The sequence below is a fragment of the Leopardus geoffroyi genome, chromosome A2 (assembly GCF_018350155.1).
Source record: "Leopardus geoffroyi isolate Oge1 chromosome A2, O.geoffroyi_Oge1_pat1.0, whole genome shotgun sequence".
NCBI lineage: Eukaryota > Metazoa > Chordata > Mammalia > Carnivora > Felidae > Leopardus > Leopardus geoffroyi.
In genome coordinates, this window is record NC_059331.1 from 155,647,926 (window position 1) to 155,668,878 (window position 20,953).

General features: G+C 37.7%; 1 protein-coding gene across 5 annotated transcripts in view; it reads right to left on the bottom strand.

The window, feature by feature from the left end:
• The window catches only part of BRAF (B-Raf proto-oncogene, serine/threonine kinase), a 174,685-nt gene that overhangs the window by 15,476 nt on the left and 138,256 nt on the right, over window positions 1-20,953 (bottom strand). For 4 of the 5 annotated variants that reach the window (XM_045495890.1, XM_045495891.1, XM_045495894.1 and 1 more), the window contains 4 exons: window positions 14,527-14,573; window positions 13,585-13,703; window positions 9,893-10,024; window positions 2,716-2,850 (listed from right to left, as the gene is read on the bottom strand). In XM_045495890.1, coding sequence (XP_045351846.1) covers window positions 2,716-2,850; window positions 9,893-10,024; window positions 13,585-13,703; window positions 14,527-14,573 — 433 coding nt within the window. Of the gene's footprint in view, window positions 1-2,715; window positions 2,851-9,892; window positions 10,025-11,373; window positions 11,418-13,584; window positions 13,704-14,526; window positions 14,574-20,953 lie in introns of those variants that run through there. The other variant, XM_045495893.1, reaches the window with a different exon arrangement.

Genomic DNA, 20,953 nt, shown 5'->3' on the forward strand with positions numbered 1-20,953 from the left:
TCTTTATGATTCACCAGGTCATATCCTTTGCTCATTTTCTATTATCTTTTACTTACTGATTTGTAGGAGGCCTTTATATAATACCAGTATTTATACTTTATTATATACATGCTACAATTATTTTTCTATGTTTACCTTTCAATATTTTTATTATACAGAAGTATAAAAACTTTTATCGTAGTCAGACATGCTCATGTTTTCCTTTATAATTTCTGGATTTTGTCTCTTGCTTATAAGGAAAGCCTTTTATCTCAAGGTTATAAAAAATGACTTCCTATTTTAAGGTTTTGTTTTCTACATATAAATCTTTAGCCATTTAAAATTTATATTTTTGTATAGTGTGAAAAGAGATCCTGTAATGAAAAATTAAAAACAGTACTTAAGGTAGCCTTCAATAATCTGAAAAATTCAGATATGCATTTCATTTTCTGATATCATGCAAGGAATAAAATGTTACTTATATTTAGAAATATGAACATTTTGAAAGAAAAAAAAGAAATGTGAACACTTTGTCCCTTTTTTTTTTTTTTTTTAATTTTTTTTCAACGTTTTATTTATTTATTTTTGGGACAGAGAGAGACAGAGCATGAACGGGGGAGGGGCAGAGAGAGAGGGAGACACAGAATCGGAAACAGGCTCCAGGCTCTGAGCCATCAGCCCAGAGCCCGACGCGGGGCTCGAACTCACGGACCGTGAGATCGTGACCTGGCTGAAGTCGGACGCTTAACCGACTGCGCCACCCAGGCGCCCCCATTTTGTCCCTTTTAATACCACTCAGAAAGTGGGTCGGTCGCCTGGCTGGCTCAGTTGGTAGAGCATGCAACTTGATCTTGGGGTTGTTAAGTTCGAGCTCCATGTTGGGTGTAGAGATTACTTAAAAAAAGAAAATCTTAAAAAAAAAGTGGTCCTATGGATATAATTTGCATTATTAATGTACACCAAGCAGGTTAAACAGGAAGCTCTGGCACCTGGAATATGAAATGAGAACAAGGTACAGGGGGCCTGCTGACAATGGCCAACAGCACTGGTCCTTTTACTTTGATATCTTCAACCAGTGGTTTTTCGGGTTAAAAAAAAAAAATAACTCTTCCTCAAAATAGTAACTTAGAATTCCAATACGTAAAACCTAGATCTACCCACGCTGAGGCAGCCCCTGAGAGGTATGTTCAAATTATAAATTCTATCTTTAATTTTTTATTTAAAAAAAAATTTTTTTTTTTTTTTTTTTTAATTTTAAGTAGGCTCCATGCCCAACGTGGGGCTTGAACTAATGACCCTGAGATCAAGAGTCGCATGTTCCACCGAGACAGCCAGGTGCCCTGGTCTTTAATTCTTTTTTTTTTTTTTTTAATGTTTGTTTATTTTTGAGAGGGAGACAGAGTGTGAGTGGGGAAGGAGCAGAGAGAGAGGGAGGGAGACACAGAATCCAAAGCAGGCTTCAGGCTCTGAGCTGTCAGCACAGAGCCCAACGTGGGGCCTGAACCCACAAATTGCAAGATCATGATCCAAGCTGAAGTTGGGCACTCAACCAACTGAGTCACTCAGGTGCCCTGGGTCTTTAATTCTTTAGATGGGCATAAAAGATCCACTAGCTCCTGTAACAGTGACTTCTGTCTAAGAAATCCAGCTAGCGCTGTGCATTCAAGGGCAGAAGGTTCACAAAAGACCAACTCCGTGATTACAGTAGCTGGATAATTAAGGGAGTTAGCATTCCCACTTGCAAACTGTATTGATTTATCAAGACCTATTTATGTGGTGCTATCAGGAACTTCCTAAGCATCATAAAAAACGCAATTTATATTACAATACCTAAACTTTCTAAGTTTGTTCAGGTACTTAGTTTCCGTTCATGAAGCTTAATGAAAGATTATGAACTTCAGGGCTGTAGCCTTATAACATGAAGAGACAAAAGTGATAGTCATTTTCCAAGAATCAGAGAAAGGCAGACAGTACCAACAGCTGCCTTTTCTTTTTGCTCCAGGTGGAAACGTTCCTCCAAAAGACCCAGTATGTAGGGAAGCTTGGAATGTGTTTATCTTACCACCAAGAAGAATTAAGGCAGTAGTTCTCAAAGTGCAGTCTGTGGGAAAACTATTTTCGTAGTAAAACTAAGGTATTATCTGCCTTTTTCACTGTCATTACTTTGCAAAAGTCAGTGGTGCTTTCAGAAGCTACACGGTGGAAGGTGCTGCAGCATAATGAATGCAGAGAATCCAGAGGTCTTCTTTTTGTAGAGATTTGCAAAAAAGGGAAAACAATGCCACTCGTCTAATTTTGTTGGTGGGGAAAATGAAGTTCTTTTTAATTTCATAAAAATGTTATTTAGCATGTAATGGTTTTATTACGCTTAAAGTTATCAACATTTTAAAAACTTAGTTTTAATTTCCAAAATGGCAATTACTATTTATATAAACAAAAGCTCTTTGGGGGGCCTTCAATAATTTTTAAGTGTGTGAGACCAAAAATTTTTGTTTGAAAACTGCTAGACCAAAGTCAAGTCTTTCTGAATATTCTGTCCTGGGATTCCAGGTTTCTAGATGTACCACTGTTCAACCTTTATAAAATCATCTCTGTGTAATTACTTCTCTGCTGCCTGCACACGATCACAAGGCATCCAAATCCATAAAACACAAAACTGTGTGCCCCTGAAAGTATTTAAAAATCTGCATCTGAGTATTAGTCTGTCCTCTTAGGTAACATCAAGCTTCTTCTTACTTGGGGAAACAGTGGCCTCTCATCTCTTTTCTTTTTTAGGCACTCTGCCATCAATCTCTTCATGGCTTTCGGACAGTTACTTCGTACCTTACTGAGATCTGGAGAAAGATATCCTCGTCCCACCATAAAAATTATCTGGGGAGGGAATAAAAAAAAAAAAAAACAAATCAAACAACTTCACTTACAAATTGAAAAATACTCCAACATTGAGAATTCAACAAGCTGCACATTTAGGTGTACTTTTCTGCATTACATTTTCCCTTAATAAAAAGTTAAGAAACACAACGCTAGTAATCTGATTCTCACACATCTTATCGTGGGGACCCGACACTGCACGGGCCGTCAGCTGAAAACATCATGTCCCATGGACTGTTGTAAAGGTCTCCTAATCGCTCCCCAGGTCTCTGGTCTCTCCTTCCCCAATCCATTTCCCACTGCCAGGGTAATCAATCATGAGACACAGATCAGGCTGTGCCTCTTTTCTACTTAAGTATTTTACTGAGTACTTGTTGGGCATCATACTGAGTCCTTTATATATATGTAGCTGGAACTAAAAATGTTAACCTTTTTAGCAGTTGTTTTGGCATCTGCGTTTTAAATTTGTATGCTGAGGAAATGGGCGATATGGGGCATTTAGTTATGTAGATATGAGAATCACAGCCTCCTCCAAAGAAAAGAAGGTAAACCATCTGGTAACTGAAGTTTTCTGTTTAATAAAGTCAAAAGGCTTGTCTTCCCTGGGTGCAGAGATTTATAATTTTTCCAATTTCTTAACTTTCTAATTTTCAGCTCTTTTGATAATGGGCAGAGACAGACATCAAAAGTCTTGGAGAGAGGGGGGGTTTGATCTTAGAGGGAACAGTTCCAACAGACAGCCTAGTGGCTAGGTGGACAGCCAGTAAGAGATCCCTTGTTACAGGCCGGAGCTTATGAACTTTAGAACAGTCGAGCCTGGTCTCTTAACTTGCTCTTAGTCCCTGTTCAGTGCTGTAAGAACCGGTGCTGACCCGAGAGCAGATGTGCTCGAGGACCACGCGGTGCAAGTGTGCAGCTACCCTTCCATCTCCCCTGGCAGAACTGCCCTACTCCCGCTTTGTAAAAAGCATACCTTTTTTACCCACATGAAATTTAACGATAGTACACATTGCACCAAGGTGTAAAACTGCTGGGGTACCAAAGGGACACTATTGGTATTTAACAGGGCTTTCATGAATGGGTAACAAATACCTTTGCAAGACAGCTAGTTTCCAAATCTTTGCTCTCAGTAAAATTAACTGAACCGTCAGCTGATTACAAAACTCAGTGACAAGCTATTATGCAATTTTTTGGTACATTATAGACATGAGTTTTAACTGAGTGATATGGTGTACGGTAAAGAATTGATCTTGCCCAGAAAAAGGCATGGCCTTTGCCTTTGGCTCCTAGGAGATAATCCCTAAAAGTGTGGAATGTCCTGCCTGATGAGAGTATTTCTGTTTATTTACCTTGGGGCTTATAGAAGGGACTTTGAGTCATATGGTACCAGTTTGACTACCAGAGGGCTTGAGAACTAAGGCCAGCCACAGAGGTAGTCAACCATATCTACCTGACAGAGCCCCAGTGATAACTCTGGACTTAAGAGAGTCTCTGTGGTTGGCAGCGTTCTGCTGTTGGGAGAATTCAGTGCGGTCCACAGTTACACTGGGAGAAGACAACTGTGACCTCCACATGTGGAACTCTCCTGGATTCTGCCCTATGTGCCTCTTCCCTTGGCTGATTGTAATCTGTATCCTGCTGTTGCACTAAACCATAACCGTAAGCATTAACAACCTAGAGCGAGTTCTCAAACTTAATGAGCGACTGAGTCTGAGTGTGGTCTTGGGGACCAGTGAACTGTGCATGTGGGTACAACAGATTCCTGACTTTCCCATCTTTGTATCTACCTGAACAATACTGCTCAGTGCTTAATTCCTTCTCATTTCAGCAAAAGCCTATTTATCCACAAATACATGAATGAACTGAAGAGAAAAGCCCCATATGTTCATTAAGACACACATTTCCAATAAAATTTTACCTTCTTTATTTCTATATACCAAAACTTACATTATTTTCATCGGTTATATATTAATACTCATTAATAGAAGCATAGTTCAGAATTTAAAAAATTAACCTTCAAAGACTAAAGTCACAGGAAAGATTTTTGTAATTCTAAATTTAAATACATATTTTTTGTTGCAGAGATGTTATTTGAATGATCAATAAAAGGCTTGAAAGTATAAAAGTATGTTTAAAAAAGAGCCATATCAAACTTTGAAAAAATGTAATACAAAGGAAATCACATTCTTTGCAATTACTTAAACTTAAAGGGAAGACTCTCCAGGACATAATTCATGTACAGAAGATTTAAGTGGCACATAAAAGATAAAATCAGCAGTTCAATTTGAAATTCTGGAACTGACTAGTTATTTCCATTCTCAATCCACATTCAGCACTCCTGGCACCTCCACCCCTTGATTCATGCCTCTGTATTACTGGAGCACAATGTCTACTCATTCTCATCACCCCCTCCCCTTGCACTGCTTCAACAGATTGGTAAACTCCACCAAAAGCATGGCCTGTGTATTATTCATCTTTGTATTCCTTTATATCCCATAGTGCTTTGCATATAGTAGGCTTCGAAAATTTCTTATTGAAATAATTTGTGGGTAGGTAAGATACTGGTATTTATCATTTTGTATCTCTTGAGAGCTTGTGCTTAGAACCTAGCCACCAGGCTCTAACAAAGTCCACACTTTCTAGAAGACGTCCCCATAGAAAGGTCCATGTCGACAAGAACTAAAGCCCTTGGCCCTTCACCCTGACCAAGCTTCCAGCAGACAGCTAGCACCACACCTTGTCAGAGGTATGAATGAGCCATTTTGGAAGTGGATCCTTTAACACCTAAATGAATGCACCCTAGGCAACACAATGTGACACAGACATAAATCTTCCTCACTGAAAGCAGTCCAAACTGCAGATTCATAATTTGCTTAAGCCACTATGTTTTGGGTGGTTTGTTATACACCAACAGTAACTGAAATAACAGACTTAAATAACAGTACTTAAAATAACAGATAAAAATTAGTTGTTATTTTCTTCTAAGATGACACAGCACTTCTACTCCAAGCAAAGAAAACCATGAGGACAGAGAGTCAATACACGTAGCCTAAATGAGTACATTATTAACCCCAACTCAGTAGAAAAGCTGCACTGGAAGAGGAAAGAGCAGGGTGATTAGAGAGCAAAATGGAAGGATAAAGAGGGGGAAAAAAATGACAGCAATTTCTTAGATTTCAGCACTAGAGTAAGGAAAGCAAAAGGCATGCTATACGATGGCCATCCCTTGAAGCGCTAAGAGAACTGCTCTAGGAAAGAATCTGATCTTTACAACCAGAACGAATTCTTTAGTGCAATTTCTTATTTTTATAACTGAAAAAAAAAAAAGACACCTGAAGAGGTAAAGTGACCAGGTCATGAGTCCAAGGTCGGCCATTACACTGAGTTTCTTAACCAGAGTCCTGCTTTAAATTTACAGGCAAAACCTGCCACCTGAGACTATGGGGGGAAGAGTACACAGGAACAGTTCCTACAGTGCGTAGTAAAGAAGGAGATGTCTTATCTCCCATGAGAAAGAAGAATATTCCTAAATTTTCAAACAGAAGTCCAATCTGAGAGCCATGGTGATGAAAGTTCGAGAGAAAAAGAAAAATCATTTCAAGGGGACAGACGGAGCAATAGCTGGGGTTACGTCACTGAAGATGACTAGAATTAGCAATTCCCAAAAGGGACTTCCATGGAAAGTGCCCTTTGAAGAAAGCAGACAAGAAGTAATGAAATAGAATAGGGGTAAGGGATAGTGCATATATCATTCTTTGACCCCCTTTTTCTTTCTTTCTTTTAAAGTTTATTTATTTATTTTGAGGTGGGGGGCAGAGAGAGACAGACAGACAGAGAATATCCCAAGGAAGCTCCCTGCTGTCAGCAAAGAGCCCCAAGTGGGGCTTGATCTCACAAACTGCGAGATCATGACCTGAGCCGAGATCAAGAGTCAGACACTTAACTGACTGAGCCACCCAGGCGCCCTCCTTTTTCTTTATCAAATATTCAACCTGCTTTCAGACTGGCAAATTCCAGAAGGTTCTTACTACCAGACAGAATTAATCAGTAAAGGCCTTACCCTTCTGTTGGTCACTCACTTACTTCTCTTATGGAGAGTAAGCCCTTGCCACATCATTTATTATACTCCTGTGGAAGACAAAGCACCTAAAATGCCAAGAAGTGGATGAGTGCAAAACTCTGGGTTGCTTTTTATCCATATTTTGGAGATAATAATACCCATTTCCATAATGTATTATTTTATTAAAACAGAAGTACTCACTGGATTTCATCCAGATCTTAGATTCATAAATTTTTATTTGTTGCCTCTATGATAAATCAACTAAAACTAAAGTTCCCTTGTAAAGTTCCCTTTTCCCTTGTAGAAAAGTAATATGCAAAGGAAAAGCGAACATGGCACAGGGTATTATGTCTTATGGTTGAATTAACAGGACTGTAGGAGGCAGGGCACAGGAAGTGTGCAAATTAGAACCAACCTTGCTACTCAGATTGCCATCATCCAATCATCTCAGTGATCTAGAATCTGTCACAAGTCCAATGAGTGCAATGGGTCGACTACGCTCCTTCGCTAGTAGTTTGGTCTATCTTGCATCTATGCTTCATGCAGGGCTTCAAATGTCAGGTAATTAGGAATCAGGTCACAGATTTTTTTTTTAACACTCAAAGGTAGTATTCAACATTCAAAAGCTACGTAGTAGTTAGAAAGACCAAACAGCAACTAACCAATTAGCTCTGTGCTGACCCTGGTAGAAACAGTCATTTAAATCACTTTTTTCATCTACATAGAATCCAGAGCACTCTGGGTAAGGGGCCATCTGGTCACTCAGCAAGTATCCACAAAGTACAGGACAACTGAGACTACTTCTCTGAAATCACATACTAGCTGAAGTTCTTAGAGAGAAAGATACTCAGAGTTATTACCAAAAAGATGGAGAGTTGAACTGATGACCAACACACATACACACACACTACTTACATGAAGTTAACACATTTATAAGTTAAAAACTATCATTTCACTAGATTGAGAGCTTATGATAAAACACATACCACATTCACACTGTTGGATTTTTTTTTATTCTTTGGATTGGGGATTCTCAACTTCGGCATGTATAAAAATCACCTGGCAAACTTATTAAAAATGCAAGTGCTTGGACTTCACTCCATGGAATCAGAATCTGCTCTAGTATCTCTATTTTTAAACAAATTACCCAGGTAATTCTTCTTCTTCGTCTTTTTAATGTTTATTTACTTATTTTGAGAGAGAGAGAGAGAGAGAGAGAGGTGGAGGGGGGGAGGGGAAGAGAATCCCAAGCAGCTCCAAGCTGTCAGTGCAGAGCCCAATGTGGGGCTCAATCTCATGAACTGTGAGATCATGACCTGAGCTGAAATCAAGAGTTCGGTATTTAATCAACTGAAATACCCAGAAGCCCTTACTCAAGTAATGCTGATGCAAACCACAGTACAAAGTATAAATATTATTTATAGTTTATATGGTCAACTATTGTTTTGTTTTTATTTTTTTAAAGGTTTATTTATTTTTGAGAGAGAGAGAGAGAGAGAGAGAGAGACAGAGCACGAGTGGGGGAGGGGCACAGAGAGAGGAAGACACAGAATCTGAAGCAGGCTCCAGGCTCTGAGTTGTCAGCACAGAGCCCGATGTGGGGCTCAAACTCACAGACCGTGAGATCATGACCTGAGCTAAAGTCGAACGCTTAACTGACTGAGCCCCTGTTTTTTAATATATTAATGGTGGAATTGCTGCAATCTCTCTCTCTCTCTACACACACACACACACACACACACACACACACACACACACTTTTTCTTTTTTACATACTGAGGTATACAAGATAATTTTAGTAAAGACAATTTCATTTTCTTGGTTAGTGTCAAAGTCCTGGTGAATTTCATGTGGCTGGGACAGAAAAGGCAAAGAGCTGCCTGAGGCTAAGTTGGGTACTGGGGGCGGGGGGGTGGGGGGTGGGGTGGGGTGGGGAGGTAAAGGACAGAGAACAGGAACTTAGGAGGAAATAAGTACAAAAATTTCCTATTAGAATTCTCCTTCTAGAAAAATGGAAAGCATGAAATAAGTCTTTCCATTTACCTGGTTAACAAAAGGGAGAAACCGTACTAGTTTCACAAGAATCCAATGGGAAGAACAGCACAGCCAGGCTGCTTAGCACAAGCGGTGACGGAACAGAGACGGCATAAAGCCCAGTCGCTGCAGCGGCAGCGCCTCCTTCTAGCCGAGCTCGGTCAAGAGATGTGACCAACACCCACTGCTGCAGCTCTAGCTTCTAGTCAGAACATCAGGAGCTATACTCCATTACAACACTTAGCACATGAGCTTTCAAGGAGAGGCCTTACACGCAGCTACTATTGCTGAGAGTATACCAAAAGTTTCCAAAACTGGTAACAAAGATCAAGATATCTATTTTTCATGCCTACCCGGACTCAACGCTTCTTTTCTTGCAACAAACTGGAGTCTTTTTTTTTTTTTAATTAAAAAAAATTTTTTATTTAAAATTTTTTTTTTAATTTTTTTCAACGTTTTTATTTATTTTTTGGGGGACAGAGAGAGACAGAGCATGAACGGGGGAGGGGCAGAGAGAGAGGGAGACATAGAATTGGAAACAGGCTCCAGGCTCCGAGCCATCAGCCCAGAGCCCGACGCGGGGCTCGAACTCACGGACCGCGAGATCGTGACCTGGCGTGAGTCGGACGCTTAACCGACTGCGCCACCCAGGTGCCCCTATTTTGAGAGAGAGAGAGAGAGAGAGAGAGAGAGAGAGAGAGAGAGAAAGAAGGTGCACAATCAGGGAAGGGGCAGAGAGAGAGAGGAGGAGACACAGAATCTGAAGCAGGCAGGCTCCAGACTCCAAGCTGTCAGCACAGAGCCGGTTGCAGGGCTTGAACTCACAAACCTCCAGATCATGACCTGAGCCGAAGTCGGACACTTAACCGACTGAGCCACACAGTTGCTTCCAAACTGGACTCTTTATACATACAGTAAAATAAACCCCAAGAGATGGTAAAGATTTACCTGGTCCCTGTTGTTGATGTTTGAATAAGGTAACTGTCCAGTCATCAATTCATATAGAACAATCCCAAATGCATATACATCTGACTGAAAGCTATATGGGTTTTTATCTTGCATTCGAATTACTTCTGGTGCCTGTCAGAACACAAAAAGACAAATATTCTTGTTTACTCTTCAACTTCAACTGAATAGACTGAAAAGCAGATTATTAAAATTCTCAGAACAATGCTTTTGTCATTAAATAATTCATCTAATATGCAATCAATTCTCTTATTAATGGGCAAAGAAGTAGAACTGATCAAGAAGAAAAATGCTTGGTAAACTCTGAAAGAGGTGGTATTACCCGAGATTCCATGTGCATTACTAAGATTTTATAATTTTATCAGCCATCCTCTTTCAGCACAAAATCCTGTTATTGCTATTTGAATCCTTCCCAGGACTAGTCCTATCAAGAATCAGTTCCCATTTCCCATTCTTGATTCAGTAAAGAAATATTAGATCTGTGTTCATGTTTGGGAGTAGCACAACCACTATGGTAACTGCCTTAGAATTTTGGTTTTCCCCCTTGGTACAATGGTTTTCCTCGTCTCAGGGCACCTTAGAGAATACTGGTAAAACTCCTGCCTCCAAAAGCATTGTCAACATGCCATAGATGCTTTATTAACAAAAGCAAGAGACAGCAGGTTGACTTAGAAGATGGTATAAAGAATCTTGGCTGCTTGCTTCTTGGGAAAAGCTACTGACCAAAGCATATTTGCTACATTTTTACACATTTCACTCACTGTACTCTAATACTTAATTTCTTCTTGGCTGTTTACATAAAATACAATAGATGGTCAGTTAAATATTAGCTTAAAGGAATTACTTCACCTTGCATCTTCTGTTCTGTTTCATTTGGAAGAATTGTCTCATTAGAGAAATTGCAGAGTATAAATAAAAACTCTTGTGAAAGCGTTACTTTGATACCAAAACCTGGACTGACTGCAAAAATGGCTGGAAGACCTGGAACAAGATTCCTGGTCACAGGTCAGGGTAAGGCCAGTCAGACTCTCTCAAAAGGCATGCAATGACGTTCAGCCTCACCCGAAAATCACAATCACCTGTATAGACTTTAACCTCTCAATGTCCAGACTACAATCTAGAACAGAATCTGGGGAGGGGATCCAAGCACTGTTGTTTTTTTAAGTTCTCCAGATGATTTTAATGTCCAACCAAGGTTGAGAACCACTGATAGATGTACGGAGGCCCTGATGGAAGGATGGGGGCGTAGAAGAAGACTGTCTACTTACTTTGGTCAAACATCTTACTGTTTTTAGTAATATAGTACAAAATAAACCACATACAACTGTGCTATAGTGAACAAGCCAGAATACTGAGAGGCTGGTTATGATAGACACAATCTGAAAAGCCAGAACACAGTTTTGAGAGGAAGAGAGTAATTAATCAGTTGAGGAACTAAATGTCTTTTTAAAATTTAGTTTTACCTCACTGTTGTTGGTAGATGGCTTGATGTAAAGTTGTATGTCATCTATTTACAAGAAACGCATAATCAATCCTCAACTAATTTAGTGATTTAAGATCCTCAATTTAATGATTTAATTTGTAAAAATTTTCACAAAGGTGTCTTTCCCCTCTAAGATAAATAAAACAAGGTTGAGAAGACTATTGTAAATAGTTCAGAGAATTACATAACCTTAGTCCTGACCCAACTCTTCTCTCTTGTCTACGTATGTTCCATATTTGTTTCTGAAGGCACTATCAACCCAAAAGGATTTATTCAATAATTAAGTGTACTATTGGCTACTCTCGTATTAGAACTCAGCTTGATGGAACAAAGGATGAACCAATCTACCTATGTATCAACAAAAAAGAAATTAGAAGAAAATGTAACACTTTATGTATAATAATCTACTAACTGTATAAAACTACGGTTTTGAAAAAAGGACAAACCTGGAGATTTAACTGAGCCCCTCCTACACACTAGTTAAGATCAACACACCTTTAAAACATGTATTAATTGTTTCTTTTTAATATTAGGTTTTATAATTTCAGTACTTAATATCTGCCAGCCCACCCCTTCCTAGGATACACTGCCATCTTGTAACAAGGTGTATGACTTAAAGGTGCATGAGATCCAGTTTACAATTATTAATTAGCCTCTGGTTTATAATGATTTATTAAACAATTAGAATAATCAGAGTCACAAACCTAGCTAGCTCTAATTACTGAATCTTAGACACAGAAAAGGTATTAGAAATCCACTAGTCCAACCAACATTAAAAATTGAGGCACGTGGAGGAGGTTAACAAACATGCAGGCTAAGAGTCAAATAGGCACTTAAGTACCAATCTCCTAATTCTAAGTCCAGTGAGCTCCTTCCACTTGCTACTTTGCCTTAACTCCAGTTATTATTACAAGAAATCATAGCCGAATTGAACCCTAAGTTTTCCTCACTGATTCAGACATCTATCTTGGAATTCCCTTCCTGGAGACTGCTATGGATAGTTCGGGGAATATATGCAAATGTGGCTTCAAGAGCCCTTGCAGCTTTTCTGTTTCCAGCATTGTGTCCCAAAGTCTTTGTGCAGATTCAATTATTTAAACCTTCAAATTGCACTAATGGTTTGGGGACATCCTATATTCAGCTGAGAGCAGCGGTTCTCAAACTTTTTTGTCTTAGGCCTCTTTTAGTCTTGAAAATTACTGAAGATCCCAAGGGCATACATAGGTATTTATCCTTTTTAAACCTAACAGGGAAACTGTTAAAATATTTAGTAATTCCATAAATAATAAAACAACAGCCATTAGATGTTAACACAGATGACCCATGTTTAATGAAAAGTGTATTTTCAAAACCAAAAACAGTTCAGCGAGAACAGTACTGCAATTCTCTTTGACTGGTTTAACAGAGTCAGCTACAGACACATATTTGTTGCTGCATTCAATCTGTTGTGATGTGTCATTTCTGGTTGAAGAACATGAAACCAAATGTGGCTTTACACAGGGATGACCTTGAAGACCTCCAAAAGGGTCTCAGAGTCTCTTTTAAGAACGGCTAGCTTAGAGGTTGATTCCTATGCCTGCCCTTTTCAGAGCCTGCAGAAAGTAACTGAAGTTTTCATTCCCTTTTTTCCAACAAAGCAGAAATAGGAATAAAGCAAGAGCTATGCAGGGCAGCACATGGCTGACAGTGTTAAAAATCTACCTTTTTTTTTTTGTCTTTCCTCTCCCAGCTGCCCCAATAATTATAGGTTCTTTCTAGTCTAACGGAAGTACTTGCCAATTTAGGCTTAAATAAGATGGTGAAACAGCCTCTCTCTCAAAAAAGAGGAGTTCTCGTAGCAAAACCTTAGTAACTGTTGCAGATCATACCTGCTTAAATGGCATACTTGTTTTTTTCCTTTTGCAACAGGGTACACAGAACATTTTGAACACAAGATATTTTAGAGAGCCAATTCTGGGTAAAATTTAAACAGTTTATAAAATACATTTTTTTGTTTGAAATGTACTGAAACTGGTATAATGCTTTTCATAAAGATAAAGAAAAAGGTTAAAATCTATTTACATAAAAAATAAGATCAACATTGATTTTTGTGAATACTGGGCATTATGAAACCTTCAATGATTTTCTAGTAGTTCAGCAGCATCGCAGGGTCCACAAATTTCATTAATGGAGAAACAGCCTCAATTCTTACCATCCACAAAATGGATCCAGACAACTGTTCAAACTGATGGGACCCACTCCATCGAGATTTCACTGTGGCTAGACCAAAATCACCTATTTTTACTGTGAGGTCTTCATGAAGAAAAATATCTGAGGTGTAGTAAGTAAAGGAAAACAATAGATCTCATTTTCCTATCAAAGTAAGCATTATGAAAATTTTAGGTAAGAGATCTAATTTCTATAAGCCTGTAATATGATTTTCTTTCCTTGGTAATAATGATATTCCTTTAAAAAGTACAGTTCTTCCTATTTCCTCTTAAAGTTGACAAATATGTTTTAAAAAATAATTAGTTCTGTTTGGCCTACGTGACCTGCTTTTAAGATTTTTGGGGCTTGAAATGTGGCAGGGTGAGGTGAGATGCTTTCCTGAGTTTATGGGAAATCGTGAAAAGTTTCCCATTAGATTTCAGTAACACAGATCCATTCTTTTGGCATTGATGACAAAGACACAAAGGTTCTTCACTGGAATGAAGTTTAGTTGGCGGACAGGGTCTTGAGCTGGGTTTATGGAGGAAGAAGGAAAAATATGTCTTTCTCACCTCCTTGGTACGTAAGTTACAACTTTCAGTTACATCTGCACCACTGGGGGGCAGCGTCAGAGCACTGACAGAAATGAGTGGGCAGCTGCGCAACTCTCCGTTTTGTGGAGCTGACAGAATGGAAGCACGCAATCAAAAGAGTACTACTGTTAGAAAGACTTGGTAGATTTTTTTGATAATGTTCAAAAGTTCAGAAACCAAAAGCAGGTGGTAGTATCCTGCTTCAGTATGCTCTCATGCAAACCCGTTTATTAATTCTCTTTACAATATATTGAACTTAGCATGAAAATTGTTTTTACATAATGTGAAGACAAAATGCAGAAGAAAAAGTCAGGATGTTTTCAAACTTCGCAGACAAATTTCAGGAAGGATACTATTACTCTTGAGGTCTCTGTGGATGATTGACTTGGCGTGTAAGTAACTGAAAAACAAAACATCATTTCAACCTGAGTAGGGGTAAAGACTCTGGCCTCCAAATCTATAGAACATATTTAGGGGTGTAAATAAAGACTTATTCAAAATTATGATACAACTGCAAACTATACATTATGATAACCTCTTTACATAAGAATATTAAAATAAACGGTCAATGAATTTAGGATTATAGGAACATATTACTATTACGGTACAGCCAAAATCCTGTTGTGTTAAAAGACTTTGCTTCATCTTTTACTATTTACCAATACAAACCTTTCACTCCAGCCAAGCCTATTTATCCGTGTCTTTTCAACAGACATTGATATTTAATCCCACCTCTGTGATCAATGCTCCCCTCCCAAACCCATCCCCAAATGAACTTTCATTCTATTCTCCCCCATTCATTCCTATCCTTTAAGACTGAACACTCACTCTAACTTCTGAATGAAGCTTTTCCATGATTAACTCAACTGAAAGTGATCTTTCAGTGTTCACTTATGTAGTAATTATTTAACAGCTTGATTCATGTATTTTTCCCTCTGTGCCTTTGGTTTTCTTTTCAGAATGTAAATTCCACCAGAATATGAAGATTTGATTGATAAAACCATTTTAAAGGTAGTAGTATACATTACTAAAATACCTTTTTTTTTTTTTTTTTTGAAGATTTTATTTTTAAGTAATCTCCGGGGCTTGAACTCATAACCCTGATTAAGAGCCGCATGTTCCACCAACTGAACCAGCCAGGCATCCCTAAAATACCTTCTTAAAAATACAGAGGAGCTTTACCAGACATGTTAATCTTAAATTAGCTACCAATGGCCACAGTAAATAATCCTATTGTTGATTAGTTTAAAATAGCATATAATAAGAGAAAATTAAGTAATACAGAATAAATTTTCAAAACAGACAAAAATAGTGAGGAGGAAACGTGCTATATAACATCCACAGTGAGTCTATTTTAAAGTCGATGATAGATTTAAATTATCTGTTACCCCTAAAAACTGCTTGAGTTCACTGAGGGAAAGGGCTCTGCCTACTTTACTTCTGTTTAATCTCCAGGGCCTAGCACAGTGCCTGGCATATGGTAAGTATTCAACATGTCTGTTGAGTCAACTACAATGAAATGCATATAATATTCTAGTCAAAGTTATTTTTCTTCATTTAATACTACAGAGAAAAGATACAGGAGACTTCTGAAATTTGACAATGACCATTAGGAAACAAATTTTGCTTTAAAATGACACTTTAAAGTCTAAATGGTATAATCAAAATTATGTAATAAACAGTTAAAAATGGAAGATTTACAATGATTAAGCTTTATTTATGCTTTTACATCTTCATTTAAACTTCCTCATTCTCCCAGAGATCAAGATTTTGAAACTTTCCTCTCAGACAAAATTTTCATTTCAAACTACTGTTTATACAAAGTAACCCCTTCTCTTCCAATTTCTCTCTCATATCAGTTTACTTCCTGCATAGATTACTGCATTTTAAAGTTTTCTTGTTGTCATGACTTCTTAAACTCAATCTCACTATATCACCCGCTCTCTCTTATGTTAAAGGAAAACATGATGTCATTCATGGGTCTCATTTGCTTAAAAAGTTCTGCAGTGACAGAGAGAGGTACAGATGGAGAAAAAGGGGCCTCAATCAAATGCTTTTTCAAGATGGGGAGACCTTGTCTCCTCTTCAGAAAGAAAGGGGAACAAATGGTGATGGTGCTCAGTGGCGGAGCTTGGTGCTTTGGTCAGAGATCTGGTATTTAATGCACAGAAAAAGTGTTGGTCTTTGAAAAGAGATTGTTTTCTTTGAAATTAAACACAACAACAAATGGGTGGTAAAAATGAACTATATGGCAGCATGATTAAGTTATAAGAGAAGATAAAGGTGTTCCTGATGTTGTCAATTTTTTCAACGAATCTGATACAAAGAAATATAGCAAGAATAAAGTAAATAGAAATGTAATCAGAGGGTTGAGGGGAGAAAAAAATTCTGACTGGGAAAGTACTAGATAATTAACAAGATATAAATACAAGTGCTGAGCTAGTGATATAACCCTAGTAGAAGGTGGACAATATAAATCTAACACAGGCCAAAGTCATATACAGCTGCAACCTGAAATAGCACCCCCTTATCCTTGGGTAATCCTTTACTGGTTGAGGGTAGGGAGGGGAACAAGAATAAATTAACTTTACTATAGATTATACAGAAGTCTATCCATTATTTAAAGCAGTCAAATTGGACTCCCTTCTTAACTTTTCAAAGATGTTAAAGAGAACCTTATAGGTTTATAAAAGTAGCAAGAAAGAAAAAAACATGCTATAAACTAAATGAGTATCACATCTTCTTGATAGGTTTCCCTTGGGAGTTTCCTTCCTTGAAGCAAAAGTATCCACCTACAGAATCATTTAATCTGAAAGCTGGGCAAATCATCTCGTAAAATTTGTTCTCTATGCTACTTCTTTCAAGCTATTATCCAAGATTCAGGTTTTTAACATTCTTTTAAGAGCTTAATATGATGCCTCAAGAGTAAATACAATACTCTAGATTTGATCCGATCAACACAAACTAGAGCGACTCTCATCTTAATTTTCTCCTTGAACATAAGACCTGAAACCATAAAACTTCTAGGGAAAACAAAATAGGTAGCAAAGTCCTTGACATCAGTCTTGATAATCATTTTTTTTTTTTTTTTTTGATTTGACACCAAAAACAAAGGCAACAAAAGCAAAAATAAACAACTGGGACTACGTCAAACGAAAAAGCTTCTGCACAGCAAACGGCACAGACCACCAACAAAATGAAAAGGCAACCTACCAAATGGGAGAAAATATTTGCAAGTCATATATCTAATAAGCGAATATCCAAAAAATATAAAGAACTTGTAGAACTCAATAGCAAAAATCCCAAACTGATTAAAAAACAGACATTTTCCCAAAGAAAACATACAGATGGCCAACAGGTACATGAAAAGGTGTCCAGCATCATTCATCATCAGGGAAATGCAAATCAAAACCACAATGAACTATCACCTCATACCTGTTAGCATGGCTATTATCAAAAAAACAAGAAACAGCATGTGGTGACAAGAATGCAGAAAAAAGGGAACTCTTTCAAGGGTACACTGTTGAAGAGAATGTAAACTGGTACAGCCACTATGGAAAACAGTATGCAAGCTCCTCAGAAAAACTTAAAAATAGGATTATCATATGATCTGGTAATCCCATTTCTGGGTATATACCCAAAAGAATTTAAACCAGGCTCTCATGTTTACTGCAGCATTCTTCACAATAGCAAAGATACAGAAACAACTTAGTGTTCATGAGTGAATAAAGAAAATGTCACACATACACACACACACACACATGAATATTATACAGCCACAAAAAAGGGTATCCTGCTGTTTGCAACAACATGGATGGACCCTGAGGGCATTATCTGCAATGAAACAAGTCAGACAGGGCAATCCAAATACCATATGCTCTCACTTAGATGTGGAATCTAAAAAAACAAAACAAAATTTAATTCATCTTCATCTTCCTTATGTGGGCTAAAAAATTATATCAGCCATTATTGAGAGTATTATGGCAGCCCCAGTCACTCTACAGACTTCTATTAAAATTATATTCAGTTCCAACCCTACAGGGTTGTTCTTGCACTGCTCCTACACAACAGTTTCCCCATCCTATATTTGTATGTGTATCTTTCTTTTCTGACCTTGGGTAAGATGTCTTATCTTGTAGACGTGGCCTATAATCTCAGCTGATTGAAATTTTAGTTTTCATTAAAAAATAAGTTTTAAAAGATCAGTGTGCTCTTGATGCCCTCACCTAAGTTATGTGTAAACATGCTAGTCATACTCAGGAGCAGAATGAAACAAAAATCTCCTTCAGCTTAATAGCTTCGGGGATGATGATCGTTATACACTTATGAACCTAGTCCAATTCTCCATGCGTTTACATCTCTTGATCCTCTCCTCAACGCCATCATGAGAATTATCCCTCAAATGCTTTGCTGAAATGTAATCACTAAGGCTACATTTGCTGTAGTATTTGCCTGATTTATCCGTGTTGCCTGTTTGTAACAGTCCCAAGTGTCTCTCACTGAAGTTCACTATTCTTTTCTTGTATTTTCAACTGTTTCTAAAACCAAAGAACTGGCTTCCAAGACATTAACATTTGAATCCCGTTTCACCAAATGGTACACAATTTCAAAAATGTTCATTAGACTTCACGTAGCAAGCTGAATCTCTCCCCAGAAACCTACGGAGGGTGTGGCAGCTGACGGGACTAACATGCATGAGGGTGGTGACAATATTTGATCCAAACAATTTCAATTACAGTGTCCCTTCTACTTTGATGCTCTCCACTCTCCTCATAACCACACTGTGCAAAGTGAGTAAGACTGAAGGGAATGAGACTCTGCTACTCCTCTGCAGTCAACAATCATTTATACTTTAAAATAATTAAAATATCAGGCACCTGGGTGGCTCAGTCGGTTAAGCATCCAACTTTGGCTCAGGTGATGATCTCGTGTTTGTGAGTTCAAGCCCCAAGCTGGGCTCTGTGCTGACAGCTCAGAGCCTGGAGCCTGCTTCAGATTCTATGTCTCCCTCTCTCTCTGCCCCTTCCCCACTCATACTCTGTCTCTCAAAAATGAACAAATGTTAAAAAAAAATTAATAAAAAAATAAAATAAAATAATTAAAATACGTAAGAAGTGAAGTTCACACCTTTTCCAGCTGTGTTGTGCTCTGAGTGGCCTAAAATCCATTTTTATGTAGTTTTTGGTTTCTATCGCATTAAAAAAAAATCAAACTTATTAAGGTATAACTTGTCTACAACACAGGATGCACCCAATTTTATGTACGGTTTGAGTTTTGCCAAATATATATATACTTGTATAACGACCAGCCATAATCAACATGAAGAATATCCATCACCCCCAAAACTTTCTTCATGTATTTCTGCAATTAATTAACACCCTCTTCAGCTCAGGCAACCACTGATAATGATTTCTGTCACTAGAGATTAGTTTTGCCTTGTCTAGAACATCACATAAAAAAAATCTATGGCTTCTTTTGCTCAACATAATGATTCTAAGATTCACACACTGGCTGCATGCAGTATTACAGAGTATGGACATACCACAACCTAACCATTTAGCCCTTGGACATTTGGGTTGTTCCTGATTTTTGGCAATTATGAATAAGATACTATGAACATTCAATACAAGTCTCTGTTGTTGACTTATGCTTTCACTTCTTTTGGGTAAATAACTAAGACTAGGATTGCTCATGTGGTTTTTTTAACTTTAAAAGAAACTGCCAAAGTGGTTGTCCCATTTAAGATCCTTACCAGCAACATGTAAGAGTTCTAGCTGCTCTGCAACCTTGCCAATAATCGGAATGGCTGGTTTTGATGGTAAGAATTCTAGTGGGTGTGTAGTGAGTGGTGTCTTGGAGTTTTAATTTACCTCCCCTAATGTCTACTGATGTTGAACATCTTTGCACATGTTCATTTGCCATTCTTATGCCTTTTAAATAAAGTACTCCAATCTTTTGCCCACTCTTTTTGTTGGATACTTTGTCTTAACTACTGAGTTCTAAGAGTTCTTGTATGGTTTAGATACAAGTCTTTTAATCAGATAATGTATGTTACAAATATTTTCTTAAAATCTGTGGCTTATCAAAAAAAAAATCTGTGGCTTATCTTTTCATTTTTAACAGTGTCTTCAAAAAGCAAAGGTTTAAATTTTGATGAAGTCCGATTTATGAATTTTTTCTCGTATGATCCTTACTTTTTGTATCCTAAGAAATCTTTGTCTTTCTTTAGGCTATAAAGATTTTCCCCAATGTTTCTTCTAGAACGTCTAGATTTTCAACTTTTAGTCTTTAATCTATTTCAAGTTAATATTAATGTCTTGTGTTGCGTAAGGGTTAATCGTGTGTTTATTTGTTTATTTATTTCTGGAAATCCATTTGTTCCAGCAATATTTGTTGACAGGACTACCTTTTCCACATGAATTGCCTTGACATCTTGTTAAAAAAAAAATCAACTGACCATAGACTTACGGATATATTTCTAGGCCTTCTATTCTGTTTTGTTGATTTATATGACCATTCTTATGCCAACATCACATGGCCTTGTGGCTTTATACAAAGTTCTGAAATCTGACACTAGAAGTCCTTCAACTTTGCAAAAACTGTCTTGACTATTCTAGCCATTGCATTTCCAAGTACATTTTATGATCAACTTGTTAATTTCTACAGAAAAGCCTGCTGATATTTTGACTGGGGTTAAAATGAAATCTACAGATCAATTTGGGAAGGAAGACATCTTAATAATATTGAATCTCCTAATCAATGAATATGATACTTCTATGT